Source organism: Ambystoma mexicanum, chromosome 2q (genome assembly GCF_040938575.1).
Source record: "Ambystoma mexicanum isolate Mex_15411 chromosome 2q, UKY_AmexF1_1, whole genome shotgun sequence".
NCBI classification, from domain to species: domain Eukaryota; kingdom Metazoa; phylum Chordata; class Amphibia; order Caudata; family Ambystomatidae; genus Ambystoma; species Ambystoma mexicanum.
Genome location: NC_090924.1, coordinates 600330211 through 600354580, shown reverse-complemented (window position 1 = coordinate 600354580; position 24370 = coordinate 600330211). Strand labels below are relative to the sequence as shown.

Sequence of the window (24370 nt, the reverse complement as noted above, 5' to 3'; positions counted from 1 at the left end):
CATGTAAGGGAACTTCCCAGTACCCTTTTGTTAAGTCTAGGGTAGACAAATAGACAGCACTACCCAATTTGTTAATAAGGTCATCAATACGAGGCCTGGGGTAGGCGTCAAAGGCTGAGATGTTATTTACCTTTCAGAGGTCTATACAGAACCTCCCACTGTTGTCTGGCTTCTCTACTAATACAATGGGGGAGGACGAGGGAATAGTAAAGGGCTCAATTATGTTGATTAGGAGCATTTGCTCTACTTCTTTGACAATATTTCTACGTGCTTTAGGTAGTCAATGTGGTTTGAGATATACTACCATGCCTGCAGGGGTGTGGATGTGATGGTATATCCTGTTCACCCAGCCAGGTTCTTCACAGAATACGTCCGGACATTGCTCTAGCAATTCAAATAGATCTTTTTGTTGGGTCTCAGTGATATCAGAGGGAATCAGAGCATTGTTGTTCACCTCTTCCAGTATTAGGCAAGATAGCATGGTGGCATTACACTCAGAGGTGTTCTCCTTCCACTTTTTAAAAATATGTATGTGGTATACTTGCGTCTGTTGGTGACGGTCTGGCTGGCGATCTTATAATTACAAGGTCCTGTCTTGTCAAATACCTCATAAACTTGTTATCTGAGGTAGGGAGAAGCACAAGGACATTTTGCCCGATGGAAAAGGACCTAAGTGTTTTCTTCTTATCATAGGACGCTTTTTGCTGAGTTTGGGCTATATCAAGATGAACTTGAACCAGAGAGTGTACGGTTGCCATATGTTCTTTTAACCAGGAAGCTGTCTGGGACAAAGGAAATGGTGCTTCTTCCCTTTCCTCCCATGTCTTGCGAAGCATATCTAAAGAGGCCCATACAATAGTTCGAAGGGTGAGAAACCAGTACAGGCTTGCAGTGTTATTCGTATGGCAAACAGTGTCCACGGAATCACCTGATCCCAATTTGACCCCTCCTTGTCAACCAGCCTTTTAAGAATAGTCTTAAGGGTCTTATTAAACCGTTCAACTAACCCGTCCATCTGGGGGTGGTAAACGAACATCCATAAGGTGGTTATATGAAGTAGCTCTTTCACTTCCCCCATCAGCTTACTCATGGAAGTCGTACCTTGGTCTGTTAAAATTTCTCTAGGGAAGCCTACTCGAGAAAAGAAAGAAAGCAAATGTTTTGAGTATCTGTTGGGTAGTGTTGCTACGCAGGGGAAATTACGCCGGGTGGCATAGTCAAGTATCACCAACACATATTTATTCCCTAGCTTAGATTTTTTGAGGGGCCGAGTGATGTTCATCCCAATTCTCGAAAATGGCACTTCGATGATGGGTAATGGATTTAAGGGGGCCGGTGGTGGCAAGTGGGTGCTGGTGCATTGACATATTTCACAGGTTTGCATAAAGTGGTGTTTTGTGTCGACATGTATCCATGGCCAATAGAATTTGTTGGGCAAGTGAGCAAGAGGCTTGGCTTGGCCTAAATGTCCTCTTGTGACATGGGAGCGGGCGATCTCAAGTACAATTGGTCTACGACTTCGGGGAACCACAAATTGTACTCTTGGCATCCCCTGAGATGTAGCATCTCCTCTGTACAGGAGCCCTTTCCTTACACAGAAAAATTGCCCTCTTCCCGTCCGACCCTCAGACTCAGGTATAACCTGTAGGAAGGCTTGAGCGAGTAAAGGATCCTTCTGCTGAGCAAAGGTCAAGTCTGGGAGCATGTCAGTGCTTTCTTCATGGGTGGCTGGGGTTCGGGTAGAACTCGGTTGGGCATCTGCTTCCCCAAAGCCTAAAGCCCCTCTGTCATTAACATATTTTTCGGTCTCTTCTCTAGGGAATGGCAACATTACTCTTTTGAGTATTCCCTGGGCTATTTGGTCACCTGCCTGGATCTGAAAGACCTCTTCCTCATAGTTCTGGAGTCATACCTTCACATCCCCTCTAAAATCAGGATCGATCACCCAGGACATTGATGCCAAACTTGGGTGTCAACCTGATGTCAGTTCCGGGAGGTGGAATAAGAACAAGATCAGTAGGGATAAGATATCTTTCTTTTGGCAGGAGTGTTTCTGTTCGGCTTTTACAAATGTTTAGTTGGAAGCTCTATCCCTTAACTTCTCATACTTCAGGGTCACCCAACTTGTTTCAGTTGAGTTGCATCCCATGCGTGACACTATGTGTGAGACAGGCATGGTATCAAGAGAGACACAGACTTGAAAGTATACTTTTTAAAACCTTTATTTACTAAGGTTCCTGGGGTGGTAGACTGCCTGACTGGCCCTAACTCCAAAAGGATGGTTCCCTTAACTGATGTTTCTAATGGCCATTGTCGTCTAATAGTCCAAATAAAAGTCAGTCTGTGTCTAAACCTTGATTGCCCTAACGCTGTACAAAAATGTGATAGGAAGTTTCTTGAAAAGGAAAAATAGTGGTTCAACAAAAATGGCGACACCAAAGTTGGTTTCAGGTGGTCTTCTCACGAGGTGCAACTTGGTCAATGTCACAAAGAGGGGTTCACTCACCTGGGATGTACATACAACCTTCTCGACAGTGCACTTTCAGTGAATTCAAACACCTCCAATGTCTCTGAGTTCCTTGGGGTTCTCTTCTCCAAGCTTTAATTTGTTCACTTACAGCTTGCAATGTAAAACACAAAGTCAGTTCCTTAAATAGGCCCCTCAGGGTTCCCTTCCCAGAGTACATGACTGTTCCAACTTTCAAAACACAAAGCAGCTGGTCAGGATGTGCCTTTTCTCATGTACAATCTTTTCCTGCGTTTCATCCTCATGTGGGGTAGAATCAGAGGATTTTGAAAATGCTAGGTTCTTTACTTTTCCTCAGCGCGACCACTCTGACCCTTTGCCCCTCTCTTGGTTCCTTACTTTCACTTCCTTTTGCACGTTCTAACTTCAAGTGCTTCAAGCACAATTTTCCTATGTTCCATTGCCTTTTCCGTGCACACTTGCACTGACCTTTCTTATCTTGCTTGTGCCTCTTGCGCACTTCTTTCGTGCATTCGTGCACCGTTACTCTTGCTTCTTTCTTTTTGAGTCCCTCACACCCTTTTTATACTGTATACTGTCCTTTCCTTTCATGCCTCCTGCACCTTTTACACTGCCTTCCAGCCCCCTTCGGGTCGCTGGCACCCTCTTTTATACTGTCCTTTCCTTCATGCCTCTTTCACTTTCTTCACGTGCTTCTGGATCTCTTTCATTCAACTTGTTTTAAAGTCCAACGCAATCTACTTTCTTACGCATTTGTGGTGTTACCTTGTATCGCACTCTTCACAACCCAGCTTGACACAGCTTTCCGACTCACCGGGCTGACTTCTGCGCCACCGCCTCACTCTGGCGCTTCGTTCTGAGGTCAGGGCCTCACCACCTGCCCCTCAGACACTCCTGGGCTGTCTCGCCAGTCCAGGGGAAGGAGCATTCACATAAACAGGTTCTGTGGGGCACCTGCAGGCCTGTGGGCTCCCATGTACGGACCGTTCTTGGCTCCTTGGAGACATAGCTCCCTTGCCACACTTCTGCCCTTTTGCACAGCAGAACCTCAGCGTCTCGGCTTCCTGGTCTCTGGCCTCTGGTCCTGGGTGATTCTGGTGGCTTGGCTCTCCTCCAAGCTCATATACCTGTGTCAGACCGCACCTTTCAAAGTGAAAAGACCAGTCAAGTGGAGTCTGGTGTGAATGGTTACTATTGTATGCCTGACCCTGCCTGACTCTATTAGTGGGGCAAGGAACAAGTTACTTACCTGTAACTATTGTTCTCCAGCATGGGTTTGGCATGGATTCACATGCTCATGAATATTCCCCGTCGTCTGTCTGGGAATCCTCTGTAAAAGAAAAACAGTTTCACTTTCACTTACAAAACTGTATTTCTCCCATACACTGATCATTGTCCTCTAGCTTATACTTCCCCAAGCAAATGACAGCCCTCTCCCTAAACCCCTCCTCTGGCAGCCATCTTCTGATTTGGTAAGCACGTAAAGTGGCAGTATAACCAGAAGAGCTGCAGAGGGGAGGAGGGGAGGGTCTGCATAAGAATCCATGCCAGACCCATGCTGGAGAACAATAGTTACAGGTAAGTAACTTGTTCCTTCTTCAGCAAGGGGTCTAGCATGCATTCACATGCTCATGAATAACAAATACACAGCAGTACAACATAACACAACCACAGAGGTGGCAAGTCTCAACAGAAGCAATTCACTCTTACCTCTGCAACAGACTCACCTCAAGCGAACAGGTTGCATAGCACTGCTTGGCCGACTCAGGACTCCTCCCTGGAACCCTGTCAATGCAGTAGAACTTTCTGAAGGTGTGCTTGGCCCTCCACCTAGCAGCCCTGCAGATGTCCAGTAGGGGCACACCGGCCAGGAACGCCGTCGTTGGAGCGATCGCTCTAGTGGAATGGGCTCTCAGACAGCCGGGGAGAGGCTGGTTTGCCAACCGATGACAGTACATGATGCAACTGGAGAGCTGGAGCTATGAAATCTTTCAAAAACTCTTTGTGTGTACCACGTAGAACTTCAGGGCACAAGCAACGTCCAGCAAGTGCAAAGCACTCTCAGTCAGAGACAATGGTTTTGGGGAAAAAACAGGTAACATCAAATGTTCGTTGAGGTGGAATTGTGACGGAACCTTCGGCATGAAAGTGGTGCGTCCACAGCACCACCCTCGATTCGTGGAAAGTCAGGTATGGCTGTTTGCAGGACCGGGCCTTTATCTCACCCACCGTCCAGGCGGAGGTGATGGCCACGAGGAAGGCCGTTTTCCATGAGAGGGGCTTGATGCATAGGCTCGAAGAGGGCCCCCAGGAGCCTCGTCAGAACCACGTTGAGTTCCCATGCAGGTCAGGTGCCTTTACCGGCAGGAAAGATCGAAAAAGTAATTTGAGGTACTCCTTGACGAGCCGATGGAATGGAGGGTTCTGAAACCCCGTGCCACAGGCGATGTTGGAGCGGTCGTCCCACCACCTTATCGCCCGACGGAACTCGTCGTCCAAGTGATTTTGACCGGGAACTTTCCAGACACCTGCACCCAGCGTGCATCCAGGAATTCCTGAATAGTTTGCATCTGTAACCTGGAGAGCTGGATGAGGTAGATGCAGGATGACATCATGCCGAGCAACGACTTGATGGTCCGCACTGTGGACTGTGGCTGTCTTCATCGGCAACAGCCGCTGCACCTTCCCCTGAAAGGCCACTACCCTCTCTTACAAAGGTGATGCTAGGCAGGACACTGTATCGCGCCTGGTGTTACAAAGCAAGTTCAGAAGTCATCTTTGTAGTAAGTCCTTACATTACTTTATTGGGTTGCATGTTTACAGGTTACATCAGGAACAACAGGTACAGGAGATGGTAGGCAAGAGTATTACAGGGTGAGCCCACTGGCTCCCACCATCCAGGCTTCATGTCTCCCTCTCTAACCTCCTTGGGCGGAACCAAGCTCAAGGCATAACATTCCAGGCTGCTGCATCAGCATGTGCTGTGCATTCTATGACATCACAGCCACACAGGATGAATCTACACAGATGAGCCAGGAGGTGGGGAAGCAGGATATAACACCTGGCTCCCAGGAACGGCAGCGTTCTACGATGGTGTCAAGCAGGACTTTGGATAATTGATGGAGAATCCCAGATCCATCAGCAGCTTGACGGCCGCCTCTGTGTCTCTGACGGCCAACTCCCGTGAGTGGGGCTGGTTGAGCCAGTCGTTGAGGTACGGGTATACGTGAATCGCCCGTAGTTGCAGATGGGCCAAAATCAATGCCAGGCACTTTGTGAACACTCTGGGGGCTGATTTTATGCCGAATGCTAGGCCCTTGAACTGGTAGTGCTGTCCTGCACTACGAAGCGTAGAAGCTTGTGGTTTTTCCTGTGAATGGGGACGTGGAGGTAGGCATCCTCCAGGTCCAGTGACATCAAGGAATCCCCTCTTTCCAGTTGGCCGAGCATGTGATGCAACGTGACCATCCTGCATTTTTGAGACTTGTTATGCTAGCGAAACGTGTATAGCGCTCGCTCGCCCGAGGGCATCATGGAGCTGGGGAGCTCAGAACAGTTAATCAGTGAAAGAGAAAAAAAAGGGGAGGTGGCTAAAAAAGTAGAGTCTTCAATTTTCGTCGGAAAGAAAGGTGATCAACCACCTTCTGTAACTCGATGGGGAGTTAATTCCAAGTCCTGGCTGCCACAACTGAAAAGGCATGAACTGGGTGCGGGTGCGCCTAAACCGAGGGACGGATATCAGGAGAGTGAAACATGAGCGAAAAGTACGGGCCGGGACATATTGCACGAACTTTGCTTGCAAGTACTCAGCTCCAGCGCCACAGAAGGCTCGATGAACTATACACATCGATTTGAATTTCACACTGGCTGCCACAGGGAGCCAGTGATGTTCCCTCAACAGGGGGGACATGTGTACACAAAATGGCGGATATAGGACCGATCTGGCAGCAGCGTTTTGAAGGAGTTGCAGCCACCTAAGTAAGTACAGGGGGTGCCCCAAGTAGAGCGAGCTACAGTAATCAATTTCGCTAAGGATCTGGGCAGCTACCACAGGTGCCTGAGACGCAGTGGGGATGTATGGAAGGACCTTCTTTAAGAACGAAGTTTGATATGACCGGTTTTACACACTGTGGCTACTTGATCTTCCATCTTTTATTACGGATGAGACAGGGGTGGGGAGAGGGCCCAAGGAAATGGGCCAGAAATCATTTGTCCAAAACAGGTGGGGGAGGCGCTACCCACAACCAGGACCTCGGTCTTGCTGGCATTAAGTTTAAGCCAGTTAGAAGACTTGAGGTACTTGTTTAGATGTTGCAGGTCTAGAATGGGCTCCAGCCCCCAATCTTCTTTCTTACTAAAAATTATCTGGAGTAGACTCTGGAGCCCCGGAGCTGCTAGGGAATCAGCTCTACCGGCCCTTTTCGCAGCATGGTCCGTACTTCCTCCAAGAGCTGAGGGACATGCTGCTCCTAACGGCCCATTGGCGGGATCCGTGGACACCTGTGCTGAAATTCCAGGGTATGTCCTTGGGTGAGAGCGTCGTGCACCCATCTGTTGGTGGTGATCTTTTCCCACTGGCTGACGAACCTCGTCAGCCGGCCTCCCAGCTGGGTGCATGGGTGGGGTCCCGATGCCTTGTCCGGTTCGGCTTGCTTCAGCGTCAGCGTCCTGCCTTTCTGGCAGCGACAACGCTGACCCCCTCCTCCGTAGGCCTGGGAACAGCCTCTGTGGGCTTCCTGGGTCGTGGATCTGGACGCCTGACGGTACAAGGAGGAGAAACCTTTTGACGACCTGCCCGACTTTCCTCTGCAAGAGCAAAAGGAAGAGCATTGCTGTTGGAGTGTGCCCAGGGCATGGGCCGTCTCCTTATCTGCCTTGATGGCCTGGAGAGACTCGTCGACGGCCTTTCCGAAAAGATTATCCCTGTCGAAACGTATGTCCAGTACCTTCGTTTGAACCGGCTGATGGAAATTCGTGGCCTTCATCCAGCCATGGGGACGAAGGCAGACACTGTTCCCCATCTGGCAGAACCCCATGTCGGCAACGTCCAGTGCCACTGTGATAGCGTGATCAGACGCTATCTCTCCCTCCTGGAAGAGGACGATTGCCTCCATCCTCTTGTCGTCAGGGAGGAACTCCAGAATAGGCCCCAGCTTGTACCACAGCTCCCTGTTGCACCTGGCTAGGATCCCCAGTGTGTTAGCCGCCTTGATGGTGGGCATGGCAGTGTAGATGACCTTCCTCCCCATGGCGTCCAACTTCTTACCCTCGCTGTCCGGAAGGCCGGAAGACGACGAATGACGGGTCAGATGACCGCTTCATTGCGGTCGCCGAAACCACCAAATCTGGCGATAGTTGCAACCTCAGGAACTTGGGTGCGGATTTCGGTTCCCAGTACTTCTTCTCCAGCCTATTTCTCTTGGCTGAAGCCGTGCAAGGGTTCTCCAAGAAGGCCAGCCCCTCCCCCCACATCGTCCAGGACGGGTACAGCCATAATTATCTTCCTCTTGGCCTTGCACCACTGGTACAGGTAACCCTCCTTCCTGGTTTCCTCGGGCACGAGCTGGGACAGCTCAGAGGCTTTGGCGATCATAGAATGGAACAATCCCACCTGGTCTGCTGCGGATGTGCTAGGCTGCGGAAATCCGCTGCCCGTTCCAACAATATCATCGTCTGTCATCATGGCTGTATCCGCCCCTGTACCCGTGTCTGGGTAAGCTGGGGGAGATGGGACCTGACGCGGGTGTAGAGGCTGAAAAGCTGGCGTCGGATGGCACTTTCTTTTCTTCGTAGGCGGTTGATTAGGGTTCTGGAGGACTGCTGGAACAAGCCCTTGTGGCATCCTCTTCTGGATCTCCGACACCAAGGTGTGGAGGGTTGATAGGATGTCCACAGACACATCCCTCGGCGGGTCAGGCGCGATCGGAACACTGGGCCCTGCGCCCTCGTCGCCCTTGTCGTCCCCCTCTTCCATGTCCTCGTGGACCATGTGCAGGGACTCTTATCCTCTTCCTCTGTGTATGAAATTTCCATGGCTTGTGACACGGCCTGGGACTGATCGGGGGCCTCCTTGCCCCCCCTTTTTTCAACTCAGAGGAGCTGGAACCGGGCTCTGAGGGGGTGTCCCCTTCTCCGGAGAGCTGGCAGACCTTGTCAAAGTCACCACTGCAGCTTCTTGCCTCGGAGGGAGGGGTACCTTCAGCGATGTGCGGGCTACCCTCTCTGGGTCAGCTCCTTTAGCTTTTGAAGAGCAGCCGCCACCAGCTCTATCGTCGACAAAGACTTTTCTTGTGCCGCCTGGGCCTTCTTGGGCAGCTCGGCCTTCTTCTCCATCTGCGGTTTCACAGGCTTCTCTTGCAGTTTAGCTGGGTTGGACGACTTCCTATTCGAGGAGGAGCTCAATTGCGGGCTGGCAATGGAGGCAGAGGGTGATGTTGTTCGCGCCCTGCCTGCCGTGGAACCCCGCTTCCTCAGCAACCTCAGAGGACCCAGACCTGCGGTGCTTGGCCTTATCTTGGGCCCCCACGGATGAGTGTGCCTTGGAAAGTCTGCACCCCAGGCATAGAGACAAAAAGCTAATTTGGGAACCCATCAAACCCGCAACCCAAATAAAAAAAAAAGGGTGTTTAATGTACATAGATTAGGGCTATTGACGGCCCAAATCAAGAAATAACTAAGACTTTCCTTTCCTTTAGTGCATTTCGACACTGCAGATAATTAAAGGCAATAGTGGTCACTGGAATCCCTTTAGAGTTTCAATCTGTTGTACACATATATTGGGGTAAACACATGTAACTGGGAGTTATGCATACTTCCATTCATGCACACCGCATGTAACACAAGCAAACAGAATCAGGCTACCACTAATGGATCAGATCAAGAAAGAACAGGGCCGACAGGATAAAAGGTTGCTAAAATTAGGCTTTGGAATGCCAAGTTAGATATACCGTGCACCCTTGTATCACACAATAAAACTGATTTGGTCCATCACAAGTTAGCATTTCACAGCAAATGGTGGTTTTTTAACCAGATTTACCTTAAGTGGACTGGCAAAGGGCTACTGCAAGCATTTAGACTTGCTTTAAAGTGACCAGGTAGTGCAGTCATGGTTTCTCGAGCTAATCAATTTTGTTTCACTTATTCTAGTACCTAGTAAAAATAACTATATACATTGTGCAGTGTGACATGAAGGATAGCCTACTTAACCTGTGCTTCAGCATTCTGTGTCGGCTGGCATTATGATGTTTGTTTTTATACCGGAGCTTGGGGGGGGGGGATTAGCTGACCTTGACTACATTCATTCTGAAGGCATGTTCTCCCTGGGGACTTCACTACCTACTAGATGACAATCTAGTTCTAGCAATAGCTCATTAATGCCTTTGCTCATGTTAACCCCCAGCCCCCTACCATGGCACAAAATGCTGAAGTCAAAAGCAGCATGGCAGAACAACATCACGTGGGTGCCAGGGATATTCTCAAAGGGTACACAAAAGATTTGAACTTTAACATTGGTGGGCATTCTTATTCTCTGTGCAGACTCCAGAAGAGTAGCATTAGCTAGATTCCTACACAATATTCATAATAAGCCCTTCCCTGGAATCCCTTTGCGGGAGTAAATAAACTTTGATGCTGATGGAGCAGAAATTCACTTTCACTCTTACTGCAAAGTGGTACATAGAACTACCGAAGCAGCACACAACAGAGCCTCCTAAACCACATTATTGCACACTACTGGTTGTATAAAAATATGTTTAACAAAACCAGCCAAAGATGGACTTTGTGTATTTGTACAAATCTTAAGGTCTGGGCTAACAGCATGGGACGGCCACCGCTCAAACAAAATATAAAGCCAACTTCTTCCAGCTAAAACTTTAAAAATACCTCAAATTACAATATGGCTACTGACGTAATACTATCACGTTTCCTTTCAATAAGGCTGCCCAAGCGGCACTATAGTGACATGGCTTATTTGTACTCCCATGCACCCACTAACAGCATCTTGAAAACTGTAACTGCCCACGGGAACACAACATGAATCAGGCAGCGGTCTTTTGAAGCCAGTCTCCTTTCCTGAGATCAGAAGCACTTAGGATCATAGGACTTAGGTGACCATAACATCATTTTGATATATTCTTAGCGGCTCAGCCCTTTGGAAACCTTTTCCGCTGGTATGGAACCCATTCAGTGTTCCTTCCCAGATGCTGCATAAGAACTGTATCATTCAGATCACTGAAAAGAGATGTCGAAAGGCAGAAACAAGCAAGCTTGGAGATAAATTTAAAGAACGATATGGCGGCACAGAGTAAGACCAAGTGCTATTAGTTTGGCAATCTTGCATTCATGCCCAACCTTTCTTAGTTTTGTTTATAAGTGGTGCTTTAGCAGCAATTACTAAAGCAAAAATATAGTACAGCAAGTATAAGAAGAGTCAGCTTTGTGGAGAGAGAGAGAAGTTCTAAGGGCTTCCTTGGGCTGCTTAGTTTTGGCTCTGGCGGTGCTTTATGTTTTACCGCTCATGGGTGGCTCTTTATCCCAAAAATTAGTTTTGGATCATAGGTGGGTCTTAGTATCACCCAGTGAATCTATATAATTCACATAATTTGTCTCAAAGGGGGGAAATTTAGGACCACCATTAGTTTTGCCACATTAGTGGCACTTTAGCACCACCATTTGTTTTAGCTCAGGAAAAGCAAAACTGTCGACAATGCATGTTTTCTCCAACCTTCGATTTTCCAACAGATTGCTGCACTTCTCGAAGAAACTCCAACTGCTGCTCTGCTTCATCCAACTGACCTTCTAGGATCTGACACCAAATAATGCCTGTAGTACAAAAAATAAAACATATTTTCTAGGATCTGACACCAAATAATGCCTGTAGTGCAAAAAATAAAAAATAAAAACAAGATGCAGATGTGACAAATGTAGAAAAAAAAGTGCAAAAACTGGCAAAATTGTGAGTGATACAGCAGTTACTTTGAGCAGGTGTAAATCTACTTTTGATGTATTTCCACTGGCGCCAATATGGTTGCATATTTGCAAACAGCGTGTGTGCATACCAAATGTCCCATATTGCCGTAATTTGTCCATGAGGTTAAATGCTTAAATGAGCTAGCCAGGAAAAGTAGTGATTTAACATGTAAAAGAAATATTAAATAGTACTATGCATGTACACAGGCCTGATACAGCATTCTTATGCATATGCAACATCCATTCTTGCAATATGATCAACGGACACCATGGATTTAGCTGCGACTGCTAGCAAACAGTCCGGTTGGTTGTCACTACACATTCCACCAAATGTGTGGTGATTTACACTATTCCTCAAGATACAAGACCTGGGGAATAGCAAAGGCTATTTAGTAGTTTGAGACACAAAGTAAGGCTATTTGATGCCACAAGCAGTCTCCTGGAGCCGGCCAAAACCATTGATGCCCAGTGAAAGGCAGGGGAGAGATAACGGAGCCATTTCAAATTTCGCAGAATGTCTTCTTTAGACACATTTGCTCCTCCTGACATCCTTGCAATTATTCTTATAACGACATATGTTTGAATTGTGCTATTTAGGAGTCTTTTGGCATTTGGGAAACTCAGCAGAAACTCCAGACGTAATTCTGCACACACTGACACGCACAGAAACACAAACACACACAGACACAATCAAATCACAAAATCTGCACTGTTGACACTAATGCACCACGCTATAATAAGAGCCAGAGAAAGCTGCAACGCCATCTGAGAATACTTGTCTTGCTTCTTTTATGAAGAAAAACATGTTAGCACTCTTAACTATGTTAAATTATGCAGAAATGGCCTGATCACAAGTAAACATGTGGTAATGTGAAAGGGCTACGTGAAATGCAAAGGTTGTAGGGCAGTGTACAAATATGGGCACATTTATTCTGCATCTGCGAAACCTGAGGGCGTCCTCACTCCCTTATCCCCAAAATCCTCTGCTCAGGTGGCCATCGCTTTTGGATCCCGACCCTGGGAGTGGATATGAGAGGGAGGATCACATGGGTGGAGGAGATTTGGGGAATGGAGAGAGGGTGTCCTTAGGTGAGACACAGTATTCCCCATTCCTTTTTACAAGTAACCTTCAATACCACAAGCCCTTATAGGGTAATGTCGACTCCTCCCGTTTCCTTCCTTTCAAAATGACCCTCGGAAATACCATCATTATAGAAGGACAAGGAAGATATCAACTAGGAGGATAGCTCCTTATATGGGCAGGTTAAACACACATCAACCTCCTCTTGTTAATACAGAGAAATATCTGAGCCATGACAAGACAAGGAAGAAACAACTGGGAATTATACACCATGCCGTTCAGTCCTTACCTCTTTCACACACACAAATTGTTCCACAATCATATTTCTTTTAAGACTGCGACAAGAAAAAGGCAACTGGGAGTTATGCATATTTCCATTCATTCACACCACTTTGGTGCTGAGAAAAGGAAGAGAAGTATGGAGAAATACCGTTGCAATGGCCAGGCATGTCCCATTAATAGATTCAACTGTGGTCAGGCAAAGGACTTACACCTGCAACCAATTAAAAGCCTACAGGTGCATAAAATGAGAGACCGGCAGAAGGAATGAAAAACACACCTGGTGAGGACACAGCTGCAAAAAGTAGAGTAGGCTTGAGAGGGGCCACCGGGAAGGATGCTGTGTGTTGCTGAGGGGTGAGAGAGACGCCGGGGCCTGAATGGGCCGTGAGAGGGTCGAGATACCTGCAGTCCCCTGTGCCGTGTGTCCACAGCCGGAGCTGTGGTACACAGGAGACTGCAGATTGCCGCAGACCGCTGCAGCAAGGTTCAAAGGTGGTGAGCGCTGGAGTTGGAGCTCCTGACAAGCACAAGGGAAGCAAGAGGATGCTGGAGAGGAGAAGTAAGATGCCGGAGGAGCAGCCGTACACCAGTGAGTGTGAGAAAGGGAACACTCATACTGGGGCGCTCCAGGGGCTAGAACTGGGCATATGAAAATGCTGATCAAACTGAAAATTATAATAGTTGGCTCTGCAGACTTTGAAGGCATCATGAAACAAGACAAAGACAACAGATTCAAAGTTCAAAACAAATGTATTTATTAACTCAAATGTCATGATGGTGTAAGGCCTAAATTGCCCTATACTAAGGTGAATGTCCCTATCTAAAGAAACTAAGGGTAATCAGAGTCAGTAAATTCAACTTAAACGTCTGTCTGTGTCCAAAACCTATACTCGCCCTAACAACTAAATAATACAATGTGTACGGATATCAGTAACAAATGAAAAAGGGTTCCAAAATAAAGTTCTGAGCTTCTTCCAGCCCTAAGCCTACTTTCCAGATCCCCTTCTGTTACGTTCAATAACCATCAGCTAGTCCGTAATATGCCACAAAATGAGGTTTATTTAAGTATGCAGGACGACCCCCGGAAGGGATTCAACAACCGTCCACAGCAGCCTTGTCTCTCCTTCGTCCTGTCTTGGAACCCAGAACCCTTAAGTTGAGAATCCACATTCCAAGCACCCAGACGAACGATGACACATTACCATTATGATTGTGCAATGAATCTGATAACATGTTTCCATAGATGTGTGACATAACTGATTGATTCTCATATTAACATCTCTTATACATATCCTAACACCTCCTTCCTTTCCTTGAACTAAAAATTTAAGATACAGCCTAACATATTGGCCTAACACAAATACATGTAAATAACTTAAAATAAAGTAGAACCATGAATAAGTAACATGTCTTATACATATCCTGATGTTATTATATATCACCCACTGTGCTAGTGGTGGTAGTACCCGTAATTCTCTTATGTAAGTCTATCAATCCCTTCCATTGACAAATTTGGCAATTGCTACTCTCTCCTTGTTCCAGATACCACCACCTCTGACTAATACCGATGAGCCTAAATCTTTTACCACTTGTTTAGGTTCAGAATATAAAGATGCTCCTTTACGAACTTTAGTAGGTAGTTTGATCTTGATCCAATCCCCTTCATTAATCTTAAGTTCCTTACAACAATTCCTCTTATCATATCGTTCCTTAGATTTAACTCCTGCTTCAAACATTCTACTCCTCACTGTTTCCAAGTCCACACCAACTATCCTAGATTTTCCCATCCACCCTGGGCATAGATGTGAATTTGGCTTCCTACCTCTCAAAATCTCAAAGGGCGTTAATCCTGTGACACTATGAGGTGTTATTCTATACTGGAATGTCCTTTCCATCGCCGTTCTGAACCAATCCCCACCAGTTGCTACCGCAATTCTTATGGCTTCCATCAATGTCCTATTGAAGCGTTCTACGCAACCGTTACTTTGGGGATGATAGAGAGAGGTGTTTGTCTGTTCAATTCCATTCCTATTCAAAAATTCTCTAAATTCCTTGGACACTAATTGGGAACCGTTATCTGACAAACATTTTCTGGGAAAACCCTCTCTCCAAAATAGTTGCTCCAAAAATTTCGTAACACTGCTGCTGGAAATATCTTTAAGCAAACATATCTCAGGCCATTTGGACAATAAATCTATGACCACCAGCAAGTAGCTGTCTCTGGTCCCTCCAATGTTAAATGGTCCTAAAAGATCTATCGCAATCTCATCCCATGGTACACGCGGGCTTTCCCTAATAACCATAGGTACTTTTTGTACACTTAAACCCTTGTTTCCCTCAAGGCACTCTGGACACTCCTTAACTTGCTCTTCAATATCTTTATCAATTCCAGGCCACCAAAACTCAGATCTTATTATACCTTTAGTTCTAGCTAGACCTAAATGTCCTTCATGGGCTAGTTCAATTACCTGTTTCCTCATACCCTGAGGAACTATCATCTGATGCCCTCTATGTAGATATTTGTCATGGATCCATAAATCCCCTTTAACTCTGGCAAATCCACCCATGTCACCTTTGTAGTTCCTTATTCTGTTTTCTTTAACCAATGTTAAAGTTTTCTGGTACATTAAATCTTCACTACTAGCTTTATCCCACTCATCTTTTTTCAGGGAATCATGTACTTGGAAAATCTCAAAAATTTCTTCCTGATCAGATTGATTTATACTGATATGGTCTTCTTTATGAATAGACCTTGATAAGGCATCCGCCACCACATTGACTCCACCGCTAATGTGAATCATGGTAAATTGCAAACCTTGAAGAGCTGTGACCCATTTCATAATGCGTCTCGATACTCCTTCCAGCCCACCTTTGGTAAAAATACCAACTAATGGTTTATGATCAGTACAGATCTCAAATTCCCTTCCCCACAGGAACCTTTTGAACTTTTCAACTCCCCATATGCAAGCAAGAGCTTCTTTCTCAACCACTGAATATCTAATTTCAGGATCTTTAAGTGACCTTGAGGCAAATGCTATAGTGTGCAGACCCTCTGAATCTTCTTGCATAAGAACCGCACCTATGCCATAATCACTAGCATCTACAAAAAGTAATGTGCGTTTCCCTTCTTCAAATGTCTTTAGAATGGGAGCATTGATTATGGACTTTTTTATCATTTCAAACTCCTTCTTACAGTCATCACTCCATTTAAATATCACACCTTTACAGGTAAGCCTTCTCATATGTCTTGACATGCCTGACAAATTCTTAATGAATTTGCCATAGAATTCGACTAACCCCAAAAACGACAACACTTCTGCTTTTGATTTGGGCTCTTCCATCTTCCTTATGGCTTCAATAGCCTCCTCTTTGGGTTTGACTCCCTCAGCTGTGATCTCGTGGCCTAAATAAACCACTTTACTTGCTTTAAATGTACACTTCTCTGATGCTATCGTTAAACCAGCCTCTCCTAATATGTTTAACACCCTTTTTAGTCGTCTATCATGCTCCGCCTCATCATTGCCACATACAAGGACATCATCTTGGTAGTACATCACCCCTTTTTCTCCACCTAGTAACCTGTACATGATACTCTGAAATACACTCGCAGCAGACACCAAGCCAAACGGCATGCGTACACATCTAAATAGACCATTAGGAGTGATAAATGCTGTAAAGTCTCTTGAATCCGGATGTAACTCAATCTGGTGATAAGCAGACTTGAGGTCCAAAATTGAAAATATTTTGGATCCAGAGACACCCACAAGTAGATCATCTATCCTAGGTAGTGGAAATCTATCTGCCACCACCATACTATTGAGATGTCTTAAGTCAATAATAATAATAATTAGGCTTTTATATAGCGCTACAAACCCTCAGGTATCTGAGCGCTGCTTATTATTACCCACGGTGTGTGGTGCTCATTTATCGACCTCGGAAGGATGAAAGGCTGAGTTTGGCCCCGCCGGGATTCGAACCTGCGTTAACAGGCTCTGCACGGGTGTCAAAGCGGGCGCTCTACTCGCTGTGCCACTTGACCGGCTATCCTCAAAGATCCAGTGGGTTTTCTGACTACTACGATAGGACTCACCCATTCTGAGGAGTCTATTCTCTCAATAACTCCTTCATTCTCCATTCTCTTTAATTCTTTTTCTACACCCTCCTTGAGTGCTAGCGGAATGGTGCGCAATTTCGCGATCTTAGGGACCGCCCCTTTTTTTAATCGTATTTTATGAACAAACCCTTTCATGCATCCAAGCTTATGTTCTTCTTCGATCAATCTCTCACCACTCACTGTTAAGACCTGTTCAGGATGACCAGCTTCAAGTCTGATTTTTAGCTCAGCTTGATCACTCCACGACAGTAATTCTCCCCCTTTGTTGGCAACATAAATGGTAGAGGTGGCTTTCCTATCCTTAAACTGTAGGTTAGCGTCAAAATATCCTATTATCTCTATGGGTTTGTCACCATATGCATTCGCCTTAATTTTGTTTTCACGTAATGTACAGCAATTGAATCTCTCTTTCCACATCTGCACTCCTATTAATGTATAATCCGCCCCACTATCCATAAGCATTGATATTTGTATCCCATTGACCAATACTATGGCATAAGGCTTTTTCTTCTTCACTTTCCCATCAATGGCATTCACCATAAACACCACTTCTCTACCACTTTCACTGTAATCATCTTCCTCATTATTCACACTAACATCAAAGATTTGACCTGAATTGGAATTAAAGTTTTTACAACATCTGGCAATGTGGCCACGTCTGCCACAATTATTGCATATAATGTGTATTGCAAAACAGTCCTTGTCGGATGCCACATGTGAGAAACTCCCACACCGGAAACACCTTCTTGTCGTGGCCTCTCTGTTTGTCACCGCTTCTCTAAAACCTCTGGATAAATTAGGCTCTCTGGAAAAGTTCCTGTTGTCTTTAACCAACCCTTGACGATTCCAACCTTTCCCCATTGGCGGTCTACTCTCTTGTCGGTCTTCACCTTTTTTTCCAAACTACATCTGTCTCTTTGGAAAACCTGAACCCATCCTTGGAGTGACTTTCGATACTTTCTGAACTGCCCCCTCATTTTCCTCTAACTTGGGTTTCTCAATGTTTGACTGATTGTCTGCTTGAAGTAACTTTATACATTTATCAGTGTGTTCCACCATCTTTGCAATCTCTATAGCTCTATCCAAGGTAGGGTCTTTCTCCTTCCATAGCTCTTTTCTAATGTTGTCATTGTTACATTTGATCATTAATTGATCACGTATATGTTCTTCCTGGCAGTGATTGAATCTACATTTCACCGCCAATCCCCTCAGAGCTGTAATGAAATCTTCTATGTTCTCTCCATTCTTTTGCTCTCTGGTGGCAAATTTGTACCTCTCGAGAATAATGTTTTCCTCTACTTTATAATGTTTGTCCAATTTAGCTAACGCCTTCTCATATGGGCCTGCATCTGGCGTGTCTATAGGTTCTGGTAATTTTCTCAGAACCTCCTGACCTGCTGTCCCAAGACAATGAAACAATAAGGCTTCTTTACGTTCATTAGAATAGTTGGGGCCAAAGACTGCTAACACATACTTGTGGAAGCCTTCCTTCCAGTCTATCCATCGCACTCTGGGTTCTCCAGGTGAAGATAGAAAGAACACTGGAGCTGGAACATTTGCCATTGTCTAGCGTGGTGTCAGTGGCTACAGTTACTAAGCTGTGGTACGATTGCTTTATTTAACATGTATCCCTCAATCACTCATGTATAGAGGCTGTATAATTTGTAACTCACCATCGAGGTTATGGTATGTGAAGTTGTTTGCTGTCCGCCTGTTATGTGACACTCACAAAGTCCGTTGGAGCGTAAGTGCTCGACCGACTTCCAGCTGATGCCAACTACTGTTAGCCGATTCGCGAAGCAGCGATGAGCGTTTCGCTGCGCCGAATATTTCCTGGTTTGTTTACTTGTGGCTGACACGCCGTGTGCGCTCTTCTGTGCTGCGTATAGACGTCAAACACGTCGGAGATCACGCCGTAAGGTCCACTATTCTAATGCTGGCTCTGAGTTGCAGCAATTCTGCTGAATCGGTCACGTCACTGGTGTTGCCCTGGAACATTACAGTGCGTTTAGAACTTACTAACGGAGTCGCGTTGGGCTACGCGCGCAGGTATTCCAGGTTCAAATATAAACACTGTGCGTATTGGCTTCTTCTCCACCGCTCCTCCAAAATATATTCCTGTGTAAATATATTTATCGCCGGAATCTGTATTTCAAACAGCTCTCTTCTTGTGGTTTCCGAGCGTATGTCAATGCGTGGCCGCTCACTCTTGATTTATGATCCGTAGCCTTTCTCGCTGGGATCGTGCCGGGGGTCGTCTGTAAAATCCTTTATCCTCGTCGCCAGTTGTTACGTTCAATAACCATCAGCTAGTCCGTAATATGCCACAAAATGAGGTTTATTTAAGTATGCAGGACGACCCCCGGAAGGGATTCAACAACCGTCCACAGCAGCCTTGTCTCTCCTTCGTCCTGTCTTGGAACCCAGAACCCTTAAGTTGAGAATCCACATTCCAAGCACCAAGACGAACGATGACACATTACCATTATGATTGTGCAATGAATCTGATAACATGTTTCCATAGATGTGTGACATAACTGATTGATTCTCATATTAACATCTCTTATACATATCCTAACACCTTCCCCAAGTTCAAAGCAGTTCAAAAAGGCCTTGGGGTTCCTTTCCCCAAGTAACACAATTCAAAAGGGTCCTTAGGGTTCCCTTCCCCAAGGCTGCAACATGTTTAGCTTGCCGATGTATAATTCAAGTCTATGAATTCTCATGACCAGTTCCAGGTCACCTTGAATACCCTTCAGATTTAGGTACTGCAGATTGCTATTCTTCCCATTCACTTCAGCAATCCTGTTTACCAATCAAGATTCTTCATTTGGACTTTCTTTGACAGGGTTTCCTCGGGCTAGGCGCAGTTGTCGGACCAAATGGTCCACCCATTAGAGGTCACGTAACCGATAACCCTAGGTTTCTTGCCCACATAGGTTTCTCCTTCACCACACCTGTGCTTCAGCTTGCATTTACTCTGAATTCTTCTTGTCAGTCTTTTGGCTTTGCCACAGTGTGTTCTTCCACACACCTCACTCTGTTGTGCCTACTCTCTTCCACCACCTTGCTTTAATAAACTTTATAACTGTTCATCACTTGCTTTTCACTGTATTCATGACGTTGCATTCTTTGCCTTTAAAATGTTCATTACGTGTGTTTCACCTTTGTTTCCATTCCATTAATAAACTTCACAAAGCTTTCCTTCAGTTCGGTACTCAATAATACTTGTATAGCATTTCTTCAGTTCAAGATTCAATATCACATGCTTTGCATTTAGATTCCTCACTTTACTGTTCAAATTTCTGTTCGTAGAACTCAAAATAAACCTTTCTTTGGGTTTACAGTCCCTTGTATAGACATTTCCTTTCAACCAGCATCACCATACGCCTCGCTGTAGCCCCCTGGAGCGCCCCAGTATGAGTGGTCCCTCTGTTTCACTCACCCTTTGTCAGCAACTCCTCTGGGCGGTCTCCTTCTCTCTTATCGGCTTCACATATACCTCTCTGTGTCCGTGCAAGCAGCACTTGCTTGCCACAAACTCCACTGTGGGCTGCTTATAACTCTGCCCCCTCTCTCAGGCGCAATCGGTGGCCCGCAGAGCTTGCAAGTCCTCAGTGGCCCAGAGCTCTGGCTGTGGGCACTCAGCAAGGGGGATTCCCTCAGCCTTGCTCCTCTTCCGGCCCACTCAGGCCCCGCTGTCACAGCTTCCCGACAGCACATGCTGGTGTGCTGGACGCCAGGCAGGATCCTCACCAACTTTCCTCCTTTTCAGGCTCGCTTCTCCCAGCCCGGCGTCTCTCCTGTTGGCTTCCCCTCCCATGCTGTTGGCTCCACCTTTTATACACCCGTGTCTCCCTAACAGGAGTGGGCCATTTTGTACAATTGCCTGACTATAATGGTGTTCCAGGGACATGCCTGACCCTCACAACAGTCCTCAGGCCTCAGTACCAGAGTGGTGAAATGACATGTTGGTGTGGACCACTCCTAGCTACCTCTTCATGGTCCCAGTACTATAGTGATATGAATTAATTGAGGGAAATGAAGGGAAGTGATTGGCAACAGCCTATGAGGGCAGGGGGGAGGCAAGGTTGGTTATCACAAGGAAAAGGGGGATACCAGGCCTCACATAAGCAACCTTACCCCTCACATGTTTAACAATAGTTAAAAGTGGGTTTTGCCCAAGCAGGAAGGGAGGGGGGTGGGGGGTAACCACCCAAAAGGTTAATTGTCTTTTTACGAAGGGCATATATAATGCTCTTCAGTGATTTAGTGTTCTGAAATGTCTCAAAGGTGAGAGAGGCAGAAGCAACTAGTTACAACCTGTTGTGTGTCTAGGAGATCAATGCATCTTCTTAGACTAGCTATGAACCTAGGACTACTCAGCAGTTGTATGTCTTCCAAAGAAAGGTTGAGAGAGAGGTAAAGAAGTAAAAGGGGACAGAGAAAGTTCTATCTACCCATATCTGTCTAAGCATCTATCCCTAGTCAGCACTTGTGGGCCTCCTATCTAACAGTGGATAGAGTAAGAAATGGAGAAAAGGAATATAAATTTCTGGTTTCTCAACTGTTTGCACTCTGTATATGGTTGTGCTATATTCTCTGACAAATTTGGTACTTCTATGTTTGTGAGTAGTCGTAATATTTTTTTAATAATTCTCTTTATTGTTTTCTGATAACATTACAACAAACAAAACACATTGCTGTGTCGGCTTTGGTTCGTCATTCTCGTATACATGGGAATCATATGCAATGTTGTACAAGTAGCTATTACAGGCATTATTTTCAGCGTGTAACATAGGGTGGATTCTGTATGGGAGGCAAGGTCCTTTGAGACCCCCTCCCCTCCATTGTAACCCCACGTGCGGATTATGGTTTGTCCACCAGCCACCCATGCGCCTGTGGCCAGGGATGCGGGATGGCTGCGGGACGACCCATATGCATGCACACATTGACCAGAAAGCTGATCCCCGACTCCATTTTGTGCCACAACCAGGCTCCATTTTGTACATGGTATCACAGGCCTCAGAGACAAAGGTTGCCTGCAGAGCTGCAGCTCTCCAATCGAGAATCACGCACAGCGAGTCTGTCATCTCCCTCACCCTCCTCCCCTCTGCGTCCCTGTAGAAGGCCTCTTCCCACGGGAGACTAGGCGCAAACAAGCTACATGACAAACACTGTATCTTTCACCTTCCGTAGTCCATCACTGACCTGTGGATGACCGGGCAAAGGATTGGGTTTAAAGAAAAGAATTCATCTCCGCAAACATGCCCCGTTACCTTGCAGACCCCACATTTATGACATACACTGTGGATAACCCCCCAACCTTGTTCTCCTTTTTGAAGTAACAGATATGGATTCTACGCCTGTGTGCCACCCTGGTTCACCCATACTGCTAATCCCTCTGTGAAGGTTATAAATCCTCTCCTGTAAATGAATAAGGGTCTAAATCTAGAAAATGAAACAAGAAGATCCTCACCTATGTTTAATGCGGACAAAGCTATAGGTCATATGTCTAAGCCCTATACTGTTGAACGAATCTTGTCTTTTTGCATGATATGTTGATTTACTCTTTCAATATAATACGAGGCACACACTCCAGATGTTCACTGGCTTTTCAAATATACATGTGTTCACAAATATGATCAACTTGCATACGGGTCCAAATGTATATAATGCAAGACGGTAAAGTTACAAGACTGTTGTTGATTGAATTTACTTTGTAACATGGTACATATGATAAACGTAAATGTGTAACCTATACAATGTTCATAAGCTTGCATATTGTTCGATGTACCTATAACTACACTGGCTTAATAATACCTTGCATTCTAAATGATGTGCATGTAACCCTGTAAAGTAGACGAGCTAGAAGCAACAGGGCCCTCTCTCCCTTCTCCTGCCACGCTGCAACGCAGCCCCCACCTTCCTCCCTCCTCAGGTCGGGCTGACAACTAAAGGCCCTTATTTCATTGACAATGCGATGCTGTAACTGTAACCTCTAACCCCCCCGCTAAGTCTGCGCCAAGTGTCTGCCCTCCGCTAAGCCCCCAGACCCAAAATAACACCATAAAACTTGTTTGACACCCCAAGACCTTGGTTAAAAGAAATATAGGCAACAAGCATGTCATCCCACTGCCTTCTTGATGTACCAGCTATGTGCCTTCTGACCAGAGAGTATCCAAGCTCACCCCAACCCCGACTGACCCTGGTGGCAGTATATTTACTCTTGTACTAACATACTATAAAGATGTCCCCCACTAGATCTAACAAAGCAGAATGATAGAGGTATCCCTGACATGTGCCCCCTGATAGAGTACCTGAACTCATGAAGCAGCCCCTTTATTATATAGTGTTCTTATGATGATGAGATAAGAGCACCCAGAGTTATGTGCTATTTCTCTTGTGATGTTAGATTAACAACTTGTATGATTTACAAGGCATTACGAATTATAATGAACACTGAATGAGTATGTGTGGCCACAAGGGCAAATGTCAGTGCAACCAAGATGTATCAATTCAAACATCTCCTCATCCGACACTCCACCCCGATGAGCCCAGCTGACCTCCAAGCATCACCGTGACACCACGTGGAGCCTCACCAATCCTGGGGCTTCAACCATATGGAGTCTATACTGCTTTTCCCCCTTGCCCAATCTCATCGATTCATGTAATCCTAGCTCCCACGTCATAGGTGACGTGGTTTTGTAACAAAATGTAGATGCTTTCTGATGTTTGGCAGAGCTCTCTCAGAGTTTGCAGAGTTCTCTGCTTGCCCTATTTTGGTTTTTGGATAAACTTACTTTTTACGTTCACCCGCACTTGGTCTTGGTCTCATTACCTCCTGGGGTGTATCCAAAATTGACTCTCATTGGGCAGTGTTTGTTGTATTTTTGGGGATGCTCACTTTCAAGTGGTGACCCTGGGACGCTATTTGTCCCTTCGTTCCTTTTGGCACGAGACGTCCCCGGCCACAGCGGAGACCCAGGGCGCGCCCCCTCAAGAGAGCTGCCTGCCTACGGTAACCGGTACACTTGGACGTGCGCACGCAGTAGGGTGATAGGGTACGGGTCCCACTTGGCAAAACCCATCGTACCGTTCCCCGAAGCCGGGAGCGGCCATTGAGTGTGGGACAGCGCCTGGACAGACCGTTCTGGAGGTTCTCGGATCAAGACGGACACGTGAGTATCAAGTGCGAGCGATGTTAAAGGGAGATAGACTAGGTATATCGGGGTAGTATACGGAGTCAGATGAAGGGAAGGGGAGCTAAAAGAGAGTTAAATGAAAAATAGTTAAAGTCTTGTGGGTCTAATATATTCTTTCTATTTCTTTCTGCATATGGCCATTAGGACAAGTTAAGGAGATTACGAGGTGAAAGAGGAATATGGGAACCTAGCTCCGCAAGGGGGTGGAAGGCAGCGCCGAATAGAGATATCTT

General features: G+C 46.0%; 1 protein-coding gene across 2 annotated transcripts in view; it reads right to left on the bottom strand.

Annotated features, from left to right (window-relative positions):
• Positions 1-24370, bottom strand: part of TTC21A (tetratricopeptide repeat domain 21A) — a 1029691-nt gene that overhangs the window by 593037 nt on the left and 412284 nt on the right. For both annotated transcript variants that reach the window (XM_069647746.1, XM_069647747.1), the window contains exon 10: positions 11211-11308. In XM_069647746.1, the coding sequence (XP_069503847.1) occupies positions 11211-11308 (98 nt within the window). The remainder of the gene's footprint in view (positions 1-11210; positions 11309-24370) is intronic.